The sequence below is a fragment of the Phalacrocorax carbo genome, chromosome 27 (assembly GCF_963921805.1).
Source record: "Phalacrocorax carbo chromosome 27, bPhaCar2.1, whole genome shotgun sequence".
Classification (NCBI taxonomy): domain Eukaryota; kingdom Metazoa; phylum Chordata; class Aves; order Suliformes; family Phalacrocoracidae; genus Phalacrocorax; species Phalacrocorax carbo.
In genome coordinates this window covers 366,141-381,734 of record NC_087539.1, presented here as the reverse complement: position 1 = coordinate 381,734, position 15,594 = coordinate 366,141, and the positions used below count along the sequence as shown (strand labels likewise).

Below are 15,594 nucleotides of genomic sequence, written 5' to 3'. Positions count from 1 at the left end.
AAATGAGTAAAGGCCTCGGGTGGGTGTTGGAGCCGAGCGCGTTTCTCCGACGAGGGCAATGTTGCGGTGCCCGGCTGCTGAGGAGGAAGCGGACCAAGCCCTGGTTGAAGCATGGGCCGCGAGCTGGGAGGCTGACGGGGACCCGCTGGCCCCTGCCGCCCCCCGTGCTGTGCTGGGGCTGGTGCTCAGCAGGCTCCAGCCGCTGCGCCCTGCTGAGGGTGTATGCAGCACAGTTAATTTAAGCTTGCACTGTGTATTTTTAGGGCAGTGTGTATTTTTAGGGAGAGGCCTCACCCTTTGCTCTTACAGGCGATAGCCTGAAATTAGGCAGGACAGGGCTCAGCTCTGCTCTCTGCTCCCCCGCCCCGCGATGGTTTAAGGACGTCTCTGCTTTTACACGCTCCTTCGGCTGCTCTCTTAAGGCTTCCTCAGGCTGAGCTTGGTCTTCCTGTAGTTCACTGAAGGGGCAGAGAGCAGCATCGGGTAAAGCTCTGGCTGCACACTTCTTCCCGTAAAACTCAGTTTTAATGTTGTAATTTCCTGCAGCTGGGAGTTGCAGCGGAGGCTGTGGTCCATGGATGGCATGTGAGCCGTGAGCTGCGGGCTGGCCCAGGGGAAGAGGAACTGCTGGGATTTGGGTGGCTGCAGCCAGGTCCCCGTGCCAGGATGGTGCCGAGCTTTCTGGGGTACCTTCACCTGGCTGTGGATGGTGCGAGGCTGAGGGTGCAGCAGCCTCAGGGATCAGTGACCCAGCTTGTGAATCGAGGTGGCTGCAGGAGGAGCAACCAACCTAGCCACAAGCAAGTGGTGGTGAGGTATCGGTGCAGGATCAGGACCCGCAGCATCGGCTGCAGCCCCCCTGTCATACCCAGATGAGGTTGTCAGCCTGGCGCATTTGTTTGGGCTGTTCCAGCTCCGGGAAGTTAGTCTGAGATACGACTTTTTAATTACAGTCAGGAGGGGAAGGGAGCTCGTAATAAGAGTGTGTTCAAGTCCAAACAAGTAAAGGTGCCTTGCTTTGCTTGGTCTCCTGATCGGTTGCGATAGTTCAGGGTGACCTGGGTGGGAAAGCACCTGCCCTTGCCCCCACACGAAGGGACCATTCCCATCCACAGGGAGGGGAGAGCAGCAGCTCCTGTGCGTAGTCCCCGCTGCTTTTGGGTGGAAGGTGCTTACAGAGGAGGTGCAAAGGGGTCCATTCTCTGGTGTAAAGTGTGAAATGACTTTGGGTTTGGGCTGCAGAGCACAACCACACACTTGGGCACTGATTTTCAGCTCTGAGACGCGGGCTCGTGGTGTGGTTGTGCCGTTAGTCTCCCTCCCGCAGACTGTGCTCTGGTGGGTACGTGCTGCCTGGACAGACGCGTGCCATCTGGAAAGGCTGCGTTAGCAATAGCAATCCGATGCACCTCAGAAGCAGCGAGGGCGCAGCTCCTGGCACATCTTCCCCCTGCCCGGGGAGGGCGCGATGGAGGGCCTCCATTCACCCCCTCTGTTAACCGGCTCTGAGCTGCCACCTCCCCCGTCCCCTGGGGACAGCGGCAGAGAGCCGCGGTAGGGACACGTCTCGGCGGGTGCTGCCGGTGCTGTTTGTGGCAGGTTGGGGCGCAGAGGGGGTGGGAGCCGGCCTGCCCTGAGCTGCTTGTTGGCTCTGTGGCACCAGTTGCTTTTTATTCCTATTTCCTAAGGAAACGGTCCTTACAGTTTTGCCGTGTGCTCCTGGCAGGCTCTGCAGCTCTGCACTGTATTTGGCAGGTGGCTGCCGGTGCAGGGCTGCGCTCGTGCAGCCTTGCCGGGGTTGCCATGGGTTGGAGACGTGCGGGGGAATGCCCTTGTGGGGCAGGGTTTGTTCCTGAGCACAGACAAGTCGGAGAATGAGTTTCCCCCAGCCCTGGGTCCGATGCTGGGGGTTGTGATGAGGAGATAATGTCACTCCCCTGCTCCTCTGTCAGGACACTGGAGAGACCTGTGAATCCAATTAGTGGTTTCCCTCTTTATTTGCTTCTTTATGGCATTATCTGCTAACGGCAGGAGTCAGGCTTCCCTGGTGCCTGCCGCTAATGGGGCTTGAGTTGGCATCTGATGGGGGAAGACTGATGCTGAAGGGCTGGAAATTAGCAGCCCCCAGCTGTCAGGGGTAGGTCTGGGCTGGTGAGATGTCACAGCCCAGCTCTGACAGCAGCTGTGCCTCCCTGCCTTTCTGTCCCTGCTCCCTTCCTGCAGAGATTAGTGTCACTTGTGTTGTGGGAGATGCGTTAAATGAATGCTATTAAAAGGGTTTGGCAAGACCCACTGTACTCCGAAGCTTTGCTTTTCCCCTGGTCCTTGCACTGCTAAACCCTTTTTTCGATCTGCAGTCTTGAGTACCGACGCACTTTTTCACGGTGACTTTCCCTTGGTTCCCAAACACGCAGTGCCTGTGGACATTTTTCACAGGCAGTGGTTTTTCTCAGTTGATCTGAGCAGGCCAGTTCCCTACCCCCAGGTCTTTTTCCAGGGACACAATAAAAATCAGAGGCTGGTGAAATCTTCTATCTATTTCTCTCACAAAAAACACAAAACACACCTTATGTTGGAATTGAATTATTTCTCTCCACCATCAGTCAGAGCTGACTGTGGTGTCTGGGAAGCCCTGGGCACCCCTCCGGCTTGGAGGTGACAGGGAGGACACGTGAGGCTCTGGCGGCGCTGGTGGCCGTGCTGCGTGGCCAAGGCGGCCCCTGGCTAGTGCTGCCGAGCAGCCAAACCTGCTGCAGGCAAGCGTGGGGACCGTGTGGCCCCTCACCGGGCAGGGGTCCAGACTGGGGAGCTCGGAGGTGGCACCTTCCTGCCCGTCCCCGGGAGCCTGGCTTCCCTCGGGGCTGCTCCCTGGCTGTTGAGAGCCCGGCGGAGCACCCTCCGGGCTCGCCCCCGTGAGAAGGATGGGGCGTGAGCACACGTGCGATGGCGCGGGAGCGGTGCAGGGGGGAGGGCTCGTCCTTCCTGCCGATGCTGAATCGCAACAAGGGGGACTTGTCTCGTTCTTCCTCCCTTTCTGCTCTCCCCCTCTCCCCCTCTCCTCCGCTCTGTGTGAAAATCCAGCACTGTTTCTGGCTGAGGAGGACCCTGGCAGGCATTGCACGTCCGCTTGCACTCAAGGACAGAAAAGCGCATGCCTGCATAGGGGGAGAGCCGCTCTCCAGAGCGTGCGGAGACTTCGCTCCACCCGCACCTGGCATCTGCTCAGACCAGTCGAGCATCGCCGCCGCAAGCGGGGTGCCATGGGGCAGGTTCCCCATGATCCCCCCAGCCCCCATCAGCCTGGACCCCTACAGACCCAGCCTTGCCGTCTGCTTGGGACTGGGGACAGCTGATGACCAGGGCGGGTTTTTACTCCGAAGTGACAGCTCGTGCGTATCATATGGGCGTGAAGCAGAGGCGCCGCCCCTGCCCTGCCTGTGCCTGGCAAGGGGATGCTGCCGGTCCCTGCGGACTCACCTTGCTTGGCAGCTAATGCCTGACCTCCAGGGACTTTATGATCCCGTGGGTTTTCTCAATCAGATTCCAGACCCCACGTGTTTCCTGAGACAATGCCCTCGTTTGTTTGGGGTTGGGTTTCCAAAGAATTTCAAAGCAAAACAACACATTAAAAAAACAAACAAACCAACCCCAAAAATCTGCTTCCAGCCCTTGTGCTGCTCAGCCCTCCCAGCTGGGCAGCCCCTGGGTCGGCGCTGCCTCCCTGGCTGGCAGGCGCTGCCCGAGCTCCTCGGACGCAGGGGTGGAGGCGGGGGTATGGTGCGGGTCCTGCCAAGGCGGGGATGGGGCTGGGCGGCTCCTGCCCGGACACCGGTGGGTCCGCAGCCTCGCTTGGTACTGGGGATGCATCGGATCCTGGCTGGAGTGGTGGTGGTTGCCTTGATTATAATTTTTCTGCTGCCATTTCTGCTAAGATGAATGTGCAGAAAGCTTGCTGCGTCCCATGGCCCGGTTGGAGACCTTCGCTCCCCCAGCTCTCCTTGTTGCCCAGGTCGACCCCCCTGCCTGTGCCCCGCTCATGCCGGGGCCGGGGCCAGGGCCAGCCATTGATGAGCATGAGCCCCAGCTGCAGCTTCTTGGGCAAGTCCCTGAGCTCTGCCCGAGACCCCAGGGCTCGGGCAGAGAGGGCAAGGGAAGGCAGCGCTCCAGTCTGTGATTGGATTTGCGTGACCTTAAATCAGATTTGTGCCCCCGTTTTCCACAGGCGACAGGAGGAGGTGGTGATGCCTCCGGGGAGCGTGCACAGTGGGCTCTGGGGGCGAGGGCGGGTTGGCCGTGCCGCCCTGCGAGGAGCCCTCCTTAAGAGGACACTGTTAATTGGCAGCAGCTCGACCCCGCGCCGGCTGCCTCTCGGCCTCTGTGGCATTTGTGTGAGCTCTGCGATGGCACCGTTAAAGCCTCAGCTGCAGCGTGGTGTGATCAAGTGATACTTAGCTTTTGGGAAAAGGCAGGAGTTCTTTGCTTTTACTGTGGAAAAATACTAGAACACATGTGTCAGGAGACCGAAACCTGGGTTTCTCAGTGGGTCTCCTGGCGGCTCCCCCTCCCCTGTTCTTCCTCTTTCTTTTTCCCCTTTCTCAGCCGACTCATGACTTTTTGCACAGTCAGAACTGGCACCTCTGTGGTGCCAGGGTTTGTTTTGCTGAATGCATTTATTGTGCTGCAAGGTTGCTGGTGCCAGTACCACTAATTCACGGCCCCAGAAGCCCAGGTGTCCCGAGCTTTGGTTCTCTCCCAGCGCAGGGTGATGACTGCAGGTTTGCCGATGCCCCGCAGTAACAGAGCCGGGGCTGTGCTGGCCTTGCCGCGGGGCTGCCGGCGTGGGGGCTGCCGGCGTGGGGGCTGCCGGCGTGGGGGCTGCGGCTGGCTCCCAGGCAGAGCGGGCAGGAATGTCAGCTGCTCGGCAGGACGCGTCCAGGGCTGCTGGGAAAGGGCTGTGGAGGTTCCTTGATTTATTATTTCTTGTTTTAAGGTTTGTTGTTTTCTTTTTCTTTTATAAAACAAGCCCCCAGGAAGGGGTTTGAAATATCAGGACATTTGATCCCGAGTGCATTATAAACCCTAAACGATGGCAATCTGGTCATTATTAAAATACCTTCCTGGGCAGCATCTATCTAAACAAGCATGTCTAGGAGGTTGTTTTCATTGACTCCATTTCAGCCCTGTTACTCGTAATGACCTGTCCTGTTGCCAATAAGCAGAAGAGCTGTAGGGTTTGGGACAAATTGATTTCAGGGAGATGTTGCTCTGCAGAGGAATCCAAGTACATTTCTTTCCCCACTTTGCATGGAAAGCTATTTTTCTTCCTTGCTGCCTCATGCTAGCCAAGAAAGAGGCTCCAATGTGAACTTGGCAAGAAAGCAGGATGATTGGTAATTTCATCTGCTGATTCCTTTTTTTTTTTTTTTTTAACTGTTTATGACTGTTCTCGTAGCAGCAATGCATGAGAGCAAGGGATAGGTGCAGTGTCTGGGGCCAGTGTGCTCACACCAGCACATCAGCTCTTTGTGTTGGAGGTGATAACACCGTGATGATTTTAATCGGTCTGTTAACTAAGTGCCTGCCGGTCTCTGCTCAGCCTGGAGGCAGATCTGCCGTGGAGACACTCGGGACTGTTCTGCAGCTCTGCCTGGCACCTCTGGCTTTAATTACCCCTCAGTGCTTCCATGTGGGATGGGGATAAAGACTCTGCCAGGACCAAGAGCCCCTGGAGAGGAGTGAGCTGGGCTGGGGTGGTTTCTGTTTCTCTCCAAGGTTTGCTGAGCGGTCCGAGGGCAGCAGCATCCCCATGCCAGGAGTGGATGGCTCTGCAGTGCTTGGGCTCATCCAGATCTGCTGCCCGAGCTGCTGCCTCCTTTCCTTGTGGGCACCCCAATCCCATGGGCTTCAGTGGCAGCGTGGGGAAGGGTCTTCTCTGCCTCCCCCTTCCTGGGACGGAGAAGCCCAGTGTGGTACCCTGCAGCAGTGAGAGCCGCTCCCGTCTGTCTCCCTCTGGGCATCCCTGAAGCATCAAGCCATGGGGCAAGCTGTGTTCCCACGTTGCTGGAGACAAACGGGTGAAACTAATGTCCTGAGTAATTGGGATCTTCTTGTGCCTAGGGACGGTTTTGATTTCAAATGGACAAGACTGTGTTTGTCCCTGCACACACATGTCTGTCTGTCCCACACCACCTCCTGCCATGCTTGTGCTGGGTTCACCACATGAGGCTGGGATCATCTCTGCGCAGACTGGCCCCATTTTTGCTTTCTTGTCCCCCCACCCCCCGAAGTCGCCCCGATGACAGTTCCCTGGGTTCCTGTCGAGCCTGTGTGTGTCTCCTCTCACCCAGAAGGAAGCTAAGCGCCTTGTCCCTCCATCGGCCTCTGCTGAATATTTTTGCCTATGGAATGGCCTCATTAAGGCAGAGTAATTAGTGGTCCCTTGGCCGCCCTCCATGCAGCTGAGACGGAGCTTGCTGCATCTCTGTTCCTGCTTTTCCCACCTTCAGTGCCGCAGCGGCGCTCACGCAGGGATGCTGTGGGGCTGAGCCTGGCCGTGGGGAGTGGGGCAGGTTTGGGACTGGGGCGGGGGTACAAGCTGTCTGGCAGCTGGGTGACAGCATGCTGCCCGGGGCATCCCCACCCCGGGAAGCTGGAGGCTGTGTCAGCCTGGGGCTGTGCCCAGTGCTGGAGAGGTGCTGGTGGCCCCTGCGAGTTTCCCTTGGGACGTGGCTGTGACCCTGCGCCGGCCGGCGCGGGGGTCTGACCGAGGCACGGACACCGCGTGAGCCGGGGGTCCAGCCAGCACGGGGCTCCCAGGGGAAGGGCGATGCTCTGGCATCGTCTGTTAACTGGCAGTCGCTCTGCCTGTCGCCAAGGATGGATGGGCTGGGGCTTTCCTCCCGCAGCGTCCCAGCGGCCGGGGGGGCTGCGCAGCCCCAGGGGGGCTGGTTTTACCTCCTGGGGAGCGTTTGTCTTGCGTGGGCATGGGCGTGCGTGTGTGCAGAGGCCATAAGGATCCTTCTGAGTGCCGAGTCAGATGTCCTGGATGGTGGCCACCGGCTTCCACCCAGCGGTTCCTCCTCTGAGCTAAACAGCTTAACAGAGTGGGTTTTAAATTTATTTATTTTTTAGCCTGGTTTTCTAAGGAAACAAGGCTGACGTGATGGCGGTGACTGTGTGCGCCGGTGTCTGTCCCGTCTGCAGTCCCCTCCTCCCCATCTCGGAGCTGGCAGCGGGGCTCGAGGTGGCGGCTCCTCGCACAAGGAGGTGTCTGTTCCTGGGAGCCGGTGTGGGGGGGCTGCGCTGGACCCCCGAGGGGCACGGGGTGCCTGTCCGTCCTGCAGCCAGCACCCTTTGGGGCTGGAGTTTGTCTTCATGCCTGTCCTGTTAACATACTTCTAATTAAGGAAAATTGTCCCCAGGAGCAGTGTTTATCCATGGAGCATGTTGCCGTTACAGAGACGGTCTTGTTCTCCGGGGGAGAGGATGTCTGTGGAGGGAAGAGACAGAAATTCCTCCAGATTATGGTATTATGTAAATGTATCAAACGGATCATTCCCTATAAAAAGGAAAGTAGGAAACCAATGTATTTGAGAAGCCCTGGGGACTGCATTCCTGACGAGCCTGCGTTCCTCTTCTGGAGGCGTTTTTGAACCGAAACATTCGGCAACTTTTCCAAGCTTTTTTCTGCAGGAGCCGTGTGTCGTTGGCTCTCCCAGCGCCCAATGCCATGGGACCTGCAGTGCGGCCACCCGCCAGGGCTTCTCGCTGGGTGGCGGGTTGGACGTGGCTCCCCCCCGCCCCCCGGGCCCTGGCGCGCGTGGGTTTTGCCGGGAGCAGGGAGGAGCAGCGCCAGCTGCCCCAGGAGGCAGCTCTCCGGGCGGCTTCTCCGCTCCCATGCGGCGCAGACAAGCAGTTGTGGTGTGGTGTCCGCTCGGGCCACGGGCTGCGCAGTTATCCGTGCGCGTTTCTCTGTGGCCGGTCACTGCAGCCCAAATGCCTTAGGCACTTGTTTGCTGCTGGGACTTGTCTTAGGTCTGATCCACCGTAGCTGAAGCAAAAAATTGTGGGCTGTTCTTACTAGATGCACTTGGACATAGATACTCTTTATTTAAAAACGACATGCAAATGTCAGCAGCAGAGCTCCGTCCAGCTCTTTTATCTCTCCCATGCGTTGGGGCAAGGGTGAAGATGTACCTCAGCAGGACGGGGAGCAAGGACCTTTGGTGACAGACCTCTGTGCCTGGCGTTGGAAAGTGGTAGTGTTTTCAGCTGCTTAAAGGAATCTTGCAAAGAGGGTTCCCAGCAGAGCTTGGACCTCTCCTGGCCAGTGCCCCTGTCCTGCCATGCTCCAGACACCCCATGGGGAGCGCTCCCTTTAGGAGTAATCAAGAAGTGACATTTCTTCCAGAATGCTGCAGCACAGAGCACTTATTTCCAAGCTCTTTGCGCCTTCACCACTGTAGGTGGTGTCTCTTCTTCCACGCTTAACTGTGCAAGAGTCAGAGCGAGCTGCTGAGTTGCATGCATCTGAACTGCAGCTGGTTCAGAACTGTGTCGAAATCCATGTTTTAGTCTGAGGAAAGATTGCACGTTTCCTTCCTCCTTGTGTCAGGACGCAACTGATGTATGTGCAGGCTGCACAACAACTGATTCATGCAAAGGAAAGTTATGTGCTGGGTCAGCAAAGCTCGTTCCCCAAAAAACCCACAGCCTTGCGGTGCTTGACTGGTTGTGGCGTAAATCGGATGCTCCATGGCTCAGGTTAAGGGAGGGAGACCTTCTGGCAGGAGCTCCTGTGGATGGCCATTGAGTTGCCGACCCACTTGTGCCAAGGGGCTCTGTGAGTGGGACAGGATGCCCCCAGCCCCATCGAGCACAGGATGAGGTTGGAATTGGGGAGGGGGAAGGTAATTGCTGAGGGTGCCTGGGAAGACCTGTAAGAGTTGACAGGGCCAAGAACTTCTTGGGTGGAGGCTAGGTGCTTCTGCTGCCTCTTGGGGCGGTTGCTGTCCCCAAGTGTGCCCTGGCAGCGCCGCAACAGGTCTCAGCCTGGTGTCAGAGGAGTCTGGGCTGGAAGGGACATGTGGGAGCCCTCTCCCCTGCCAGATGGTCTCAGCTGTAGCTCCTCAGGGCCTGTTGGCCCCAGAGGCTGCTTCAGCTTCTTCCACTGGTGGCCATGAGAAGGAAAAAGGAGAATCCAAGCATGGTGTGACGTAGATTATTTTGTGGCAGGGACTTCAGCAAAAGCTTGGTCAGGATCACTCGGTTCATGTTGAGTGTGAAACCAGGAAACATCTGTGCAGGGTGGGTTTCGGAGTTTGCTGAAGTTGCCAGCTTGCCCTTGTTGAGAGCAACGTGCCACTTGCGTGCCGATGAACTTCTTGGTGCTCCCTCTCCCTTCTGTCCTCCCTTCATCTGCCTTCTCGCCACAAGGAAGGCAACAGTCAGCCCACTTCAACCAGTGGCGTTCCTGGCCAGCACCTCTGAGCAGGGCCGGCTGGCATGGACCGTGGCGCACCGGCCTGGCGAGGTTGGTTAAATTCTTCCAAGAGAACCTTTAAAGTTGATGTTCCCTGTTCTCTGTCCCCACAAACTCATTTTCAAACACTAGCAGATAAATAAATCCTGGGAAATGAGTTTTGCATGTTGCAATTGCTTGCAACGCCCAGCAAGGGTTGAGCAAGGAGGAAGACTTGGCTGAGGGATGGGAATTGGTGGGGGGGATGCACTCGCCAGCCAGCCCCCCCTCCTCTGCTGGGAGCTGTGGGCAGGAGGAGAGGGGTGGTTGCTGCCCCCCGGCTTCTTCCTTCCATGAAAGTTGTTCACAGGACCCCTCCTATCCCCAGGGACGGGCTGGTCCCTGCTGGTGCCCCTGAGCTGGCTCCTTGCACACGTCTTGCTGGTCATGGGTGGCTGTGGCACACCTTCTCTGGGCACCTGCTCTCTTGCGGGGGGACGCACGGGGGCTGGCGGGGAGAGGCCATGTCCCTCGCTCCTCCCCTCTCCTAAAGCCAAGTAGTGAGTGGGGGGAGCTTGCTGCGGGCTAACACGAGGGGTTAAAAATAGACATTTGCTAAATTAGCTTCCACTGAAAGTTCAAGAGGAAATCCAGGTTTAGCTGAGGCTAAAAGAAAGAGCTGAAAATAATAATAATAATAATAAAAACTGATTCCTGCAAAGGAGGGGGGAGGATGCAAGCAGGGAGAGAAGGAGCAAGCTGAAAAACAAAAGCCTTTGAGGAGGGTAATGCTTTCCAGCTGCAAAAATACAGCCTGGGAGAAGAGCAAGTGCTTGCGTCACCCCCAGCTCCCCAGCCCAGCACTGCCCAGCTCGGAGCTGGGGCCCAGCCGGGAGACCCCCAGGAGGACGGGGACCCTCTCCTCTGACAGGGAGAGGCGACCCTCGCAGAAACGACGTGAGGGAGGCTGCGGACCCCGGGAAGTGAGCGGCTGGAAACCTATAGCTTGGCTGGAAACCTATAGCTTGTTTTGGCCATTTTCCCTTCTGATTCCTGTCTAGCCTTTGAGGGCCGTGTTGGTGAACTTCCTCCCTGTTGGACGGGCTGGACGTGGCCCCGCTCGGTGGGCTGCAGCTGGTGAGGTGGCAGCAGCCCTGTGACACCAGGGGCTTTGGGGGAAAGTGATGGGAAAGGAGGCCCAAGGTGCAGGCAAGCGCTGGTGACGGGGTAGCGATGGCCGGGCTCCTCTGGGAGGAGGGCAGCGAGGAGAAGCCAAAGCCTGCAGCCAGGGGGGTCCGCACCCCTGTGCGGGGGGTGAGGGCCTCCGCACCATCCCGCCGGGCGCTCCCTGTCCGCCCCTGCTTGGATCGCTCCCCCGGTCCTATGACTGTGACTCAGCCGCGCAGGCGCGAGCCAAGACCTGCTTTTTTGGGGAATTCTTGCACATCCCTCTGCCGAAGCGTTTCTCACCCAAGCAGGGCTGTGCGCGTGTGCGTGGCTCTGCCGCCCCCTCCCCTTGTCAGAGGGGTGAATCAAGGCTGGGGGGTGCAGGGTGGAGGGAGGGCACTGGTCCAGGCAGCGTGACTCAGGCAGCCCCATCTCGGAGGCAGAGCGAGGCCCTCGCCTGCCCCACGCCGCCCCCCTGACACCCCCCATGCACCTTTTTAGGTGGTTTTCACTCCGCACAAAGCCCTCTGTTGCCAGCCGGCGCGCGGGCGCCTCGGAGCTGGGTCAGAGAGTGCGGGCGCCCTGTCTAGACCGGGAGCCCCGACTTTGCCCCGGCCCCACTGCCAGCTCTGGCACGTTGGGCAGCGCGGGAGGAGCCCTGCGTGGGCCTTTGGCTCATCTGGTTTGATGCTAATTCCTTGGCTCCGGCTGTTTCCACTTGTTTTTATGAGATGCATCACGCTGGGTGGTGGCTGCGGGCGCTGCGGCCTCGCCCTTCCGGAAGGGGGGCGGCTGGTCACCAGCTGGCCATGTCGGCCGGCAGGACGTCCCCGTCCCTGGGGCCGTGCCCTCGAGGCGAAATGCTCAGTGGAGGCGTGCAGGCGAGCTGGCCTAGATAACTCAGGGGCTTGGGGTTCAGGTGTGCGCTCGGGGCACCCCCAAACTACTGGGTGCTCATCAGTTGGGTCTCATCAAAACCCAGGCAGCTCTTCCTGGTGCTACAGCAAGGAAGGGCTTGATATCGTCAGGCCGAATCCTGCGAGCAGGGGGAGTGCGGGGCGTTGCAAAATGTCCTGGCTTGATTCACGTTTTCCCTCCCTCTGTGTTCCTGAGCTTCTGCACTGGTTAATAATTCAGTGGTGTCTGGCCCTGCTCCTCCGGGGCTGTCTGGGTCCCGATGTCCTCGGGGTGGTCGGGCTGTGGGGCTGCTGCTGCTCCCATCCCGTCCTTCCTCTGCCTTGCCCGTGCCCGTTGTGAAGCCGAGCTGTGGTGCCAGCACTGCGGTGTCGCTGTGGGGGTGGTGCGGGGTCTTGGGGGGCACTAACCAACAGGATAGGCCTCCAAAGCACTTGGCATCTCCCAGAGCCTCTGGGAGCTGCAGCCCATCACCCTGGCCTTTGGCCCCAGGCTGGCAGGCGGTTGGGGGATGTGGGGAACTGCTGAGCACTGACCTGGTCGCAAGGAAGGAATTAGGGTGCATTGGGTTTATCCGATTTAAGTCTCTCACTGTTTTAATTAAATACTCAAACACCACATGCCAGATGCCACCTCTCACCTGCTTCAGGGCTCGGGGCATCCCTGTGGCTTGGGATTAGCCCATGCTGCCTGCTCTGCCCATGCTGTCTCACCCGAGTAGGGCTCTGCCTGTAGCCCCAGCTGCTGCAGTACCTCCCTGCACTGCCGTGAGCGTGGGCTCAGCAGACGTTTGCTGTCCCGATGCTGTGGTTTGAGCCTTTTCCCTTTCTGTGCTACTCAGCTCTCCAGGAACCGGCTTTGCCTCATCCCTCCTCCAGTGCCCACCTTGCAGAGCCTTGCCCCTGCTCAGGCCAGTGTTCCCACGGATGCTTTCCTGGCTGTGTGTCATGTCTCCAACAGTGCTGCTACTTGCAGCTGGGCTGCCTGGGGGGTGGCAGGTCCCGTCCCCCTCGGGAGGAGAGGAGAGGTTGCGGTGTTGATCCACCCAGGGTGACCAGGACCAGGTCCCTGGTGCAGTGCAGATCACAGCTCCTTCGTGGCTCCCACAGCCTGGCTCTTGTGCTTGAGATGCCTGGGGACCTGGGAAGTGGTCAGAGATGCTGCATAGGCACGTGTGGGGCTCCTGGCTCCCTCCCTCCCCTGCCTAACCTCTCCACCCCCCCACCCCAACCTAGATGTGGAGCAGATGGCTATTGACTGGCTCACGGGCAACTTCTACTTCGTGGATGACATCGATGACAGGATCTTTGTCTGCAACAAGAATGGAGTCACCTGTGTCACACTGCTGGACCTGGAGCTATACAACCCCAAAGGGATAGCGCTGGACCCAGCTATGGGGTAAGAGCCCTGCTCGGGGGGTGGGAGGGCTCAGCGTTTGTGGCCTGGACCTGCACCATTGATCTGGGGAGGTGGAGCAAGCCAGGAGGGTCAGGCTGCTGTAGTTGAGTGGGATGGCAGGGATGCTGCTGGAGAAGCAATTCGCCTGCCTGCGAGGGCCCCTCTGGGCTTTAGCAATGAGTAATTCACAGCATTTTCTCTCCCTCGGCTGAGACTGGGGCCATGTGCTGTAGGGTAGTTGTAGCAGCAGTGTTTTAAGCAGACCACTGGTACCAGCCACTTTTGGGGGAGACGAAGGTTTGGTCCTTAGGGGTGGACCAGAGCAGCCTGAGCCTCTGCTCAGCTGGCGCTGCACTGGGGACCGGCGCTGGTGTGGGAGCAGAGCTGGACAAATGTGGCACTGGGGAACATCAGCATCTGAACCTGGGTCTTCTAATTAACTGTTCTCGGTGACAGTTGGCAAGAGTGTGGTCCTTCCCTCTGGGGCTGGTGGGGTCTCCGGTACCTGCCTGCCTGTGTCCAGAAGCCCCTCTCTGGAGGGGCGCGTCCTGCTCCGCCTGCCCCGGGCAGCGGCTCTGCCAGTGCTTGGTCCTGCAGAATGGACCTGGCCAGGATCAGGACAAGCTGCTGCGTCTAGCTTGCGGCTGCATGGTTACAGCTTTGCACCGGCTTTCAGGAACCGAAACAGTCAGATACTGGCACAGATTGAGCAGCGACCCTTGTGCCTATTTATACGGGGTTCTGCGGTCAGATGGCAGCTCTCAAGCAGCTGTCTTTTGCAAAATCCTGCACACGGGGAAGCTGGGATGCTGAATCATCGGAGCAGCTCAGGGTGTGAACGGCAGCTGCTGGACCCCAGGAGTGGGAGCTGGTGTGGCTGAGGCCACAGCGGGCAGAGTAGCGTAGCGTGCAAGATCCCACCGGGCGCTTTCTGTGAGCGTGGTCCAGCAGCAGGGCGTGTCTGCAGGGGAAATCCCGCTGCCTGACAGGGAAGTTTGTCAGTGTGCGAGCGTGGTCTGCCTAACCCAACGGTGTGCTGTGTCCGAGGGTGCTCGTGTGCGTGCTGCAGGGCCCCATCTCCCTGCTCACCTGCTGCTTTCCAGATGGGTGCTTTTATCCTTGCCTGAATGAAGAGAGCTGATGTTACTAAGCAGAAAATCTGAAGTATTTTTTATAAATAAATAAATATCGTGTAGCAGCCTGGAGAGAGACTCTGGCCTCAAACAGCGAAGGTGCAGGGAAGCCTCATGGGTGACTGAGTTAGTCTTCTGGGTGCTGTAGCAGGGACCCAGCACGGCTCAGGAGCCCAGGGCAGTGGTGCTGAGCCCCAGCTCTGGGCTGTGCCTTGTCTGGGAAGTGCCGTGCTGAGAGCTGCTGCCGTAGGCAGGACAGCTCTCAGGCACAGAGCACGTGGGCAGATGCATCAGGCTGTGTTTTAACATGTCAGCTGGTGGAGGGCCATGGACCTCTTCCTGGTGACACCAGCAAATCTGGGTTCAAGCTTTTGTCTGCCTGTCTCAGCATCTCTGCCCAGGTTGCTGTGGCTCTTCTGAGGTCCCCCTGCTGCCGCATCTGGCAGAAGGTGCAGGCAGGTGCTGCCAGCCCTTGGCACAGCTGGACTGTGCAGGCAGCGAGAAGCTGCCCTGGGCCGGCCCTGGCTGGGAGCTGCTCTCATGGACCGCAGCCACCCCCATACCCACGGGGGCAAGCCCGTGTCTGCAGGCATAAGCATGCACCGTCTCTAGTGACATCCCGGCCCTGAGCTCCCGTGTTTGCCCTTCTCACACAGCAAAGTGTTCTTCACCGACTACGGGCAGATCCCCAAGGTGGAGCGCTGTGACATGGATGGACAGAACCGCACCAAGCTGGTGGACAGCAAGATCGTCTTCCCCCACGGCATCACCTTGGACTTGGTGAACCGGCTGGTGTACTGGGCTGATGCCTACCTGGACTATATTGAGGTGGTGGACTATGAAGGCAAGAACAGACATACCATCATCCAGGGCATCCTGGTGAGTGGGGCCAGAGGGAAGTTGGGGTTGGGGGAGCCTTACGGCAGTGTGCTGGAGGCATGTCTGAGCTTAGCCTGCTGGGGAGCACTGGTCCACGGGCTTGGCTTTGCTGGTCCAGCAAAGAAAAGGTGTGAGCTGCTTGACGTCAACCAGTCCTGCAGCACCTGCCCGCTAAGCCCAGTCTCGTGGCCTAAATGAGGCGGGACGAGAGCCATAGGGTGGGATCAGGGGCAGGGATGGGGGGCTTTGCATGCCTTGGAGCCAGGGTTCTCATGTCTCCTCCTAAATTCCTTGTGGATGCCTGTGTGGTGCCTTCCAGATTGAACACCTCTACGGGCTAACCGTCTTTGAGAACTACCTTTACGCCACCAACTCTGATAATGCCAACGCCCAGCAGAAAACCAGTGTCATCCGGGTCAACCGCTTCAACAGCACCGAATACCAGGTGGTGACACGGGTGGACAAGGGAGGAGCGCTGCACATCTACCACCAACGGCGCCAGCCCACAGGTGGGACCCCGGCCTTAGAAAAGCAGCTTCTTGGACCCCAAAGTCTGAGCGGTGATGGGGACAGGCTGCACCTTCTGAATTCCCTCTCCTAATGGGGTCGGACACCCACCATGTGTTTGCTTGCCCAGGAGCC

At 58.6% G+C, this 15,594-nt stretch overlaps 1 protein-coding gene across 3 annotated transcripts in view; it reads left to right on the top strand.

Moving 5' to 3' along the window:
• The window catches only part of LRP1 (LDL receptor related protein 1), a 94,533-nt gene that overhangs the window by 33,179 nt on the left and 45,760 nt on the right, over positions 1-15,594 (top strand). For all 3 annotated transcript variants that reach the window (XM_064474347.1, XM_064474346.1, XM_064474345.1), the window contains 3 exons: positions 12,778-12,940; positions 14,730-14,952; positions 15,272-15,461. In XM_064474347.1, the coding sequence (XP_064330417.1) occupies positions 12,778-12,940; positions 14,730-14,952; positions 15,272-15,461 (576 nt within the window). The remainder of the gene's footprint in view (positions 1-12,777; positions 12,941-14,729; positions 14,953-15,271; positions 15,462-15,594) is intronic.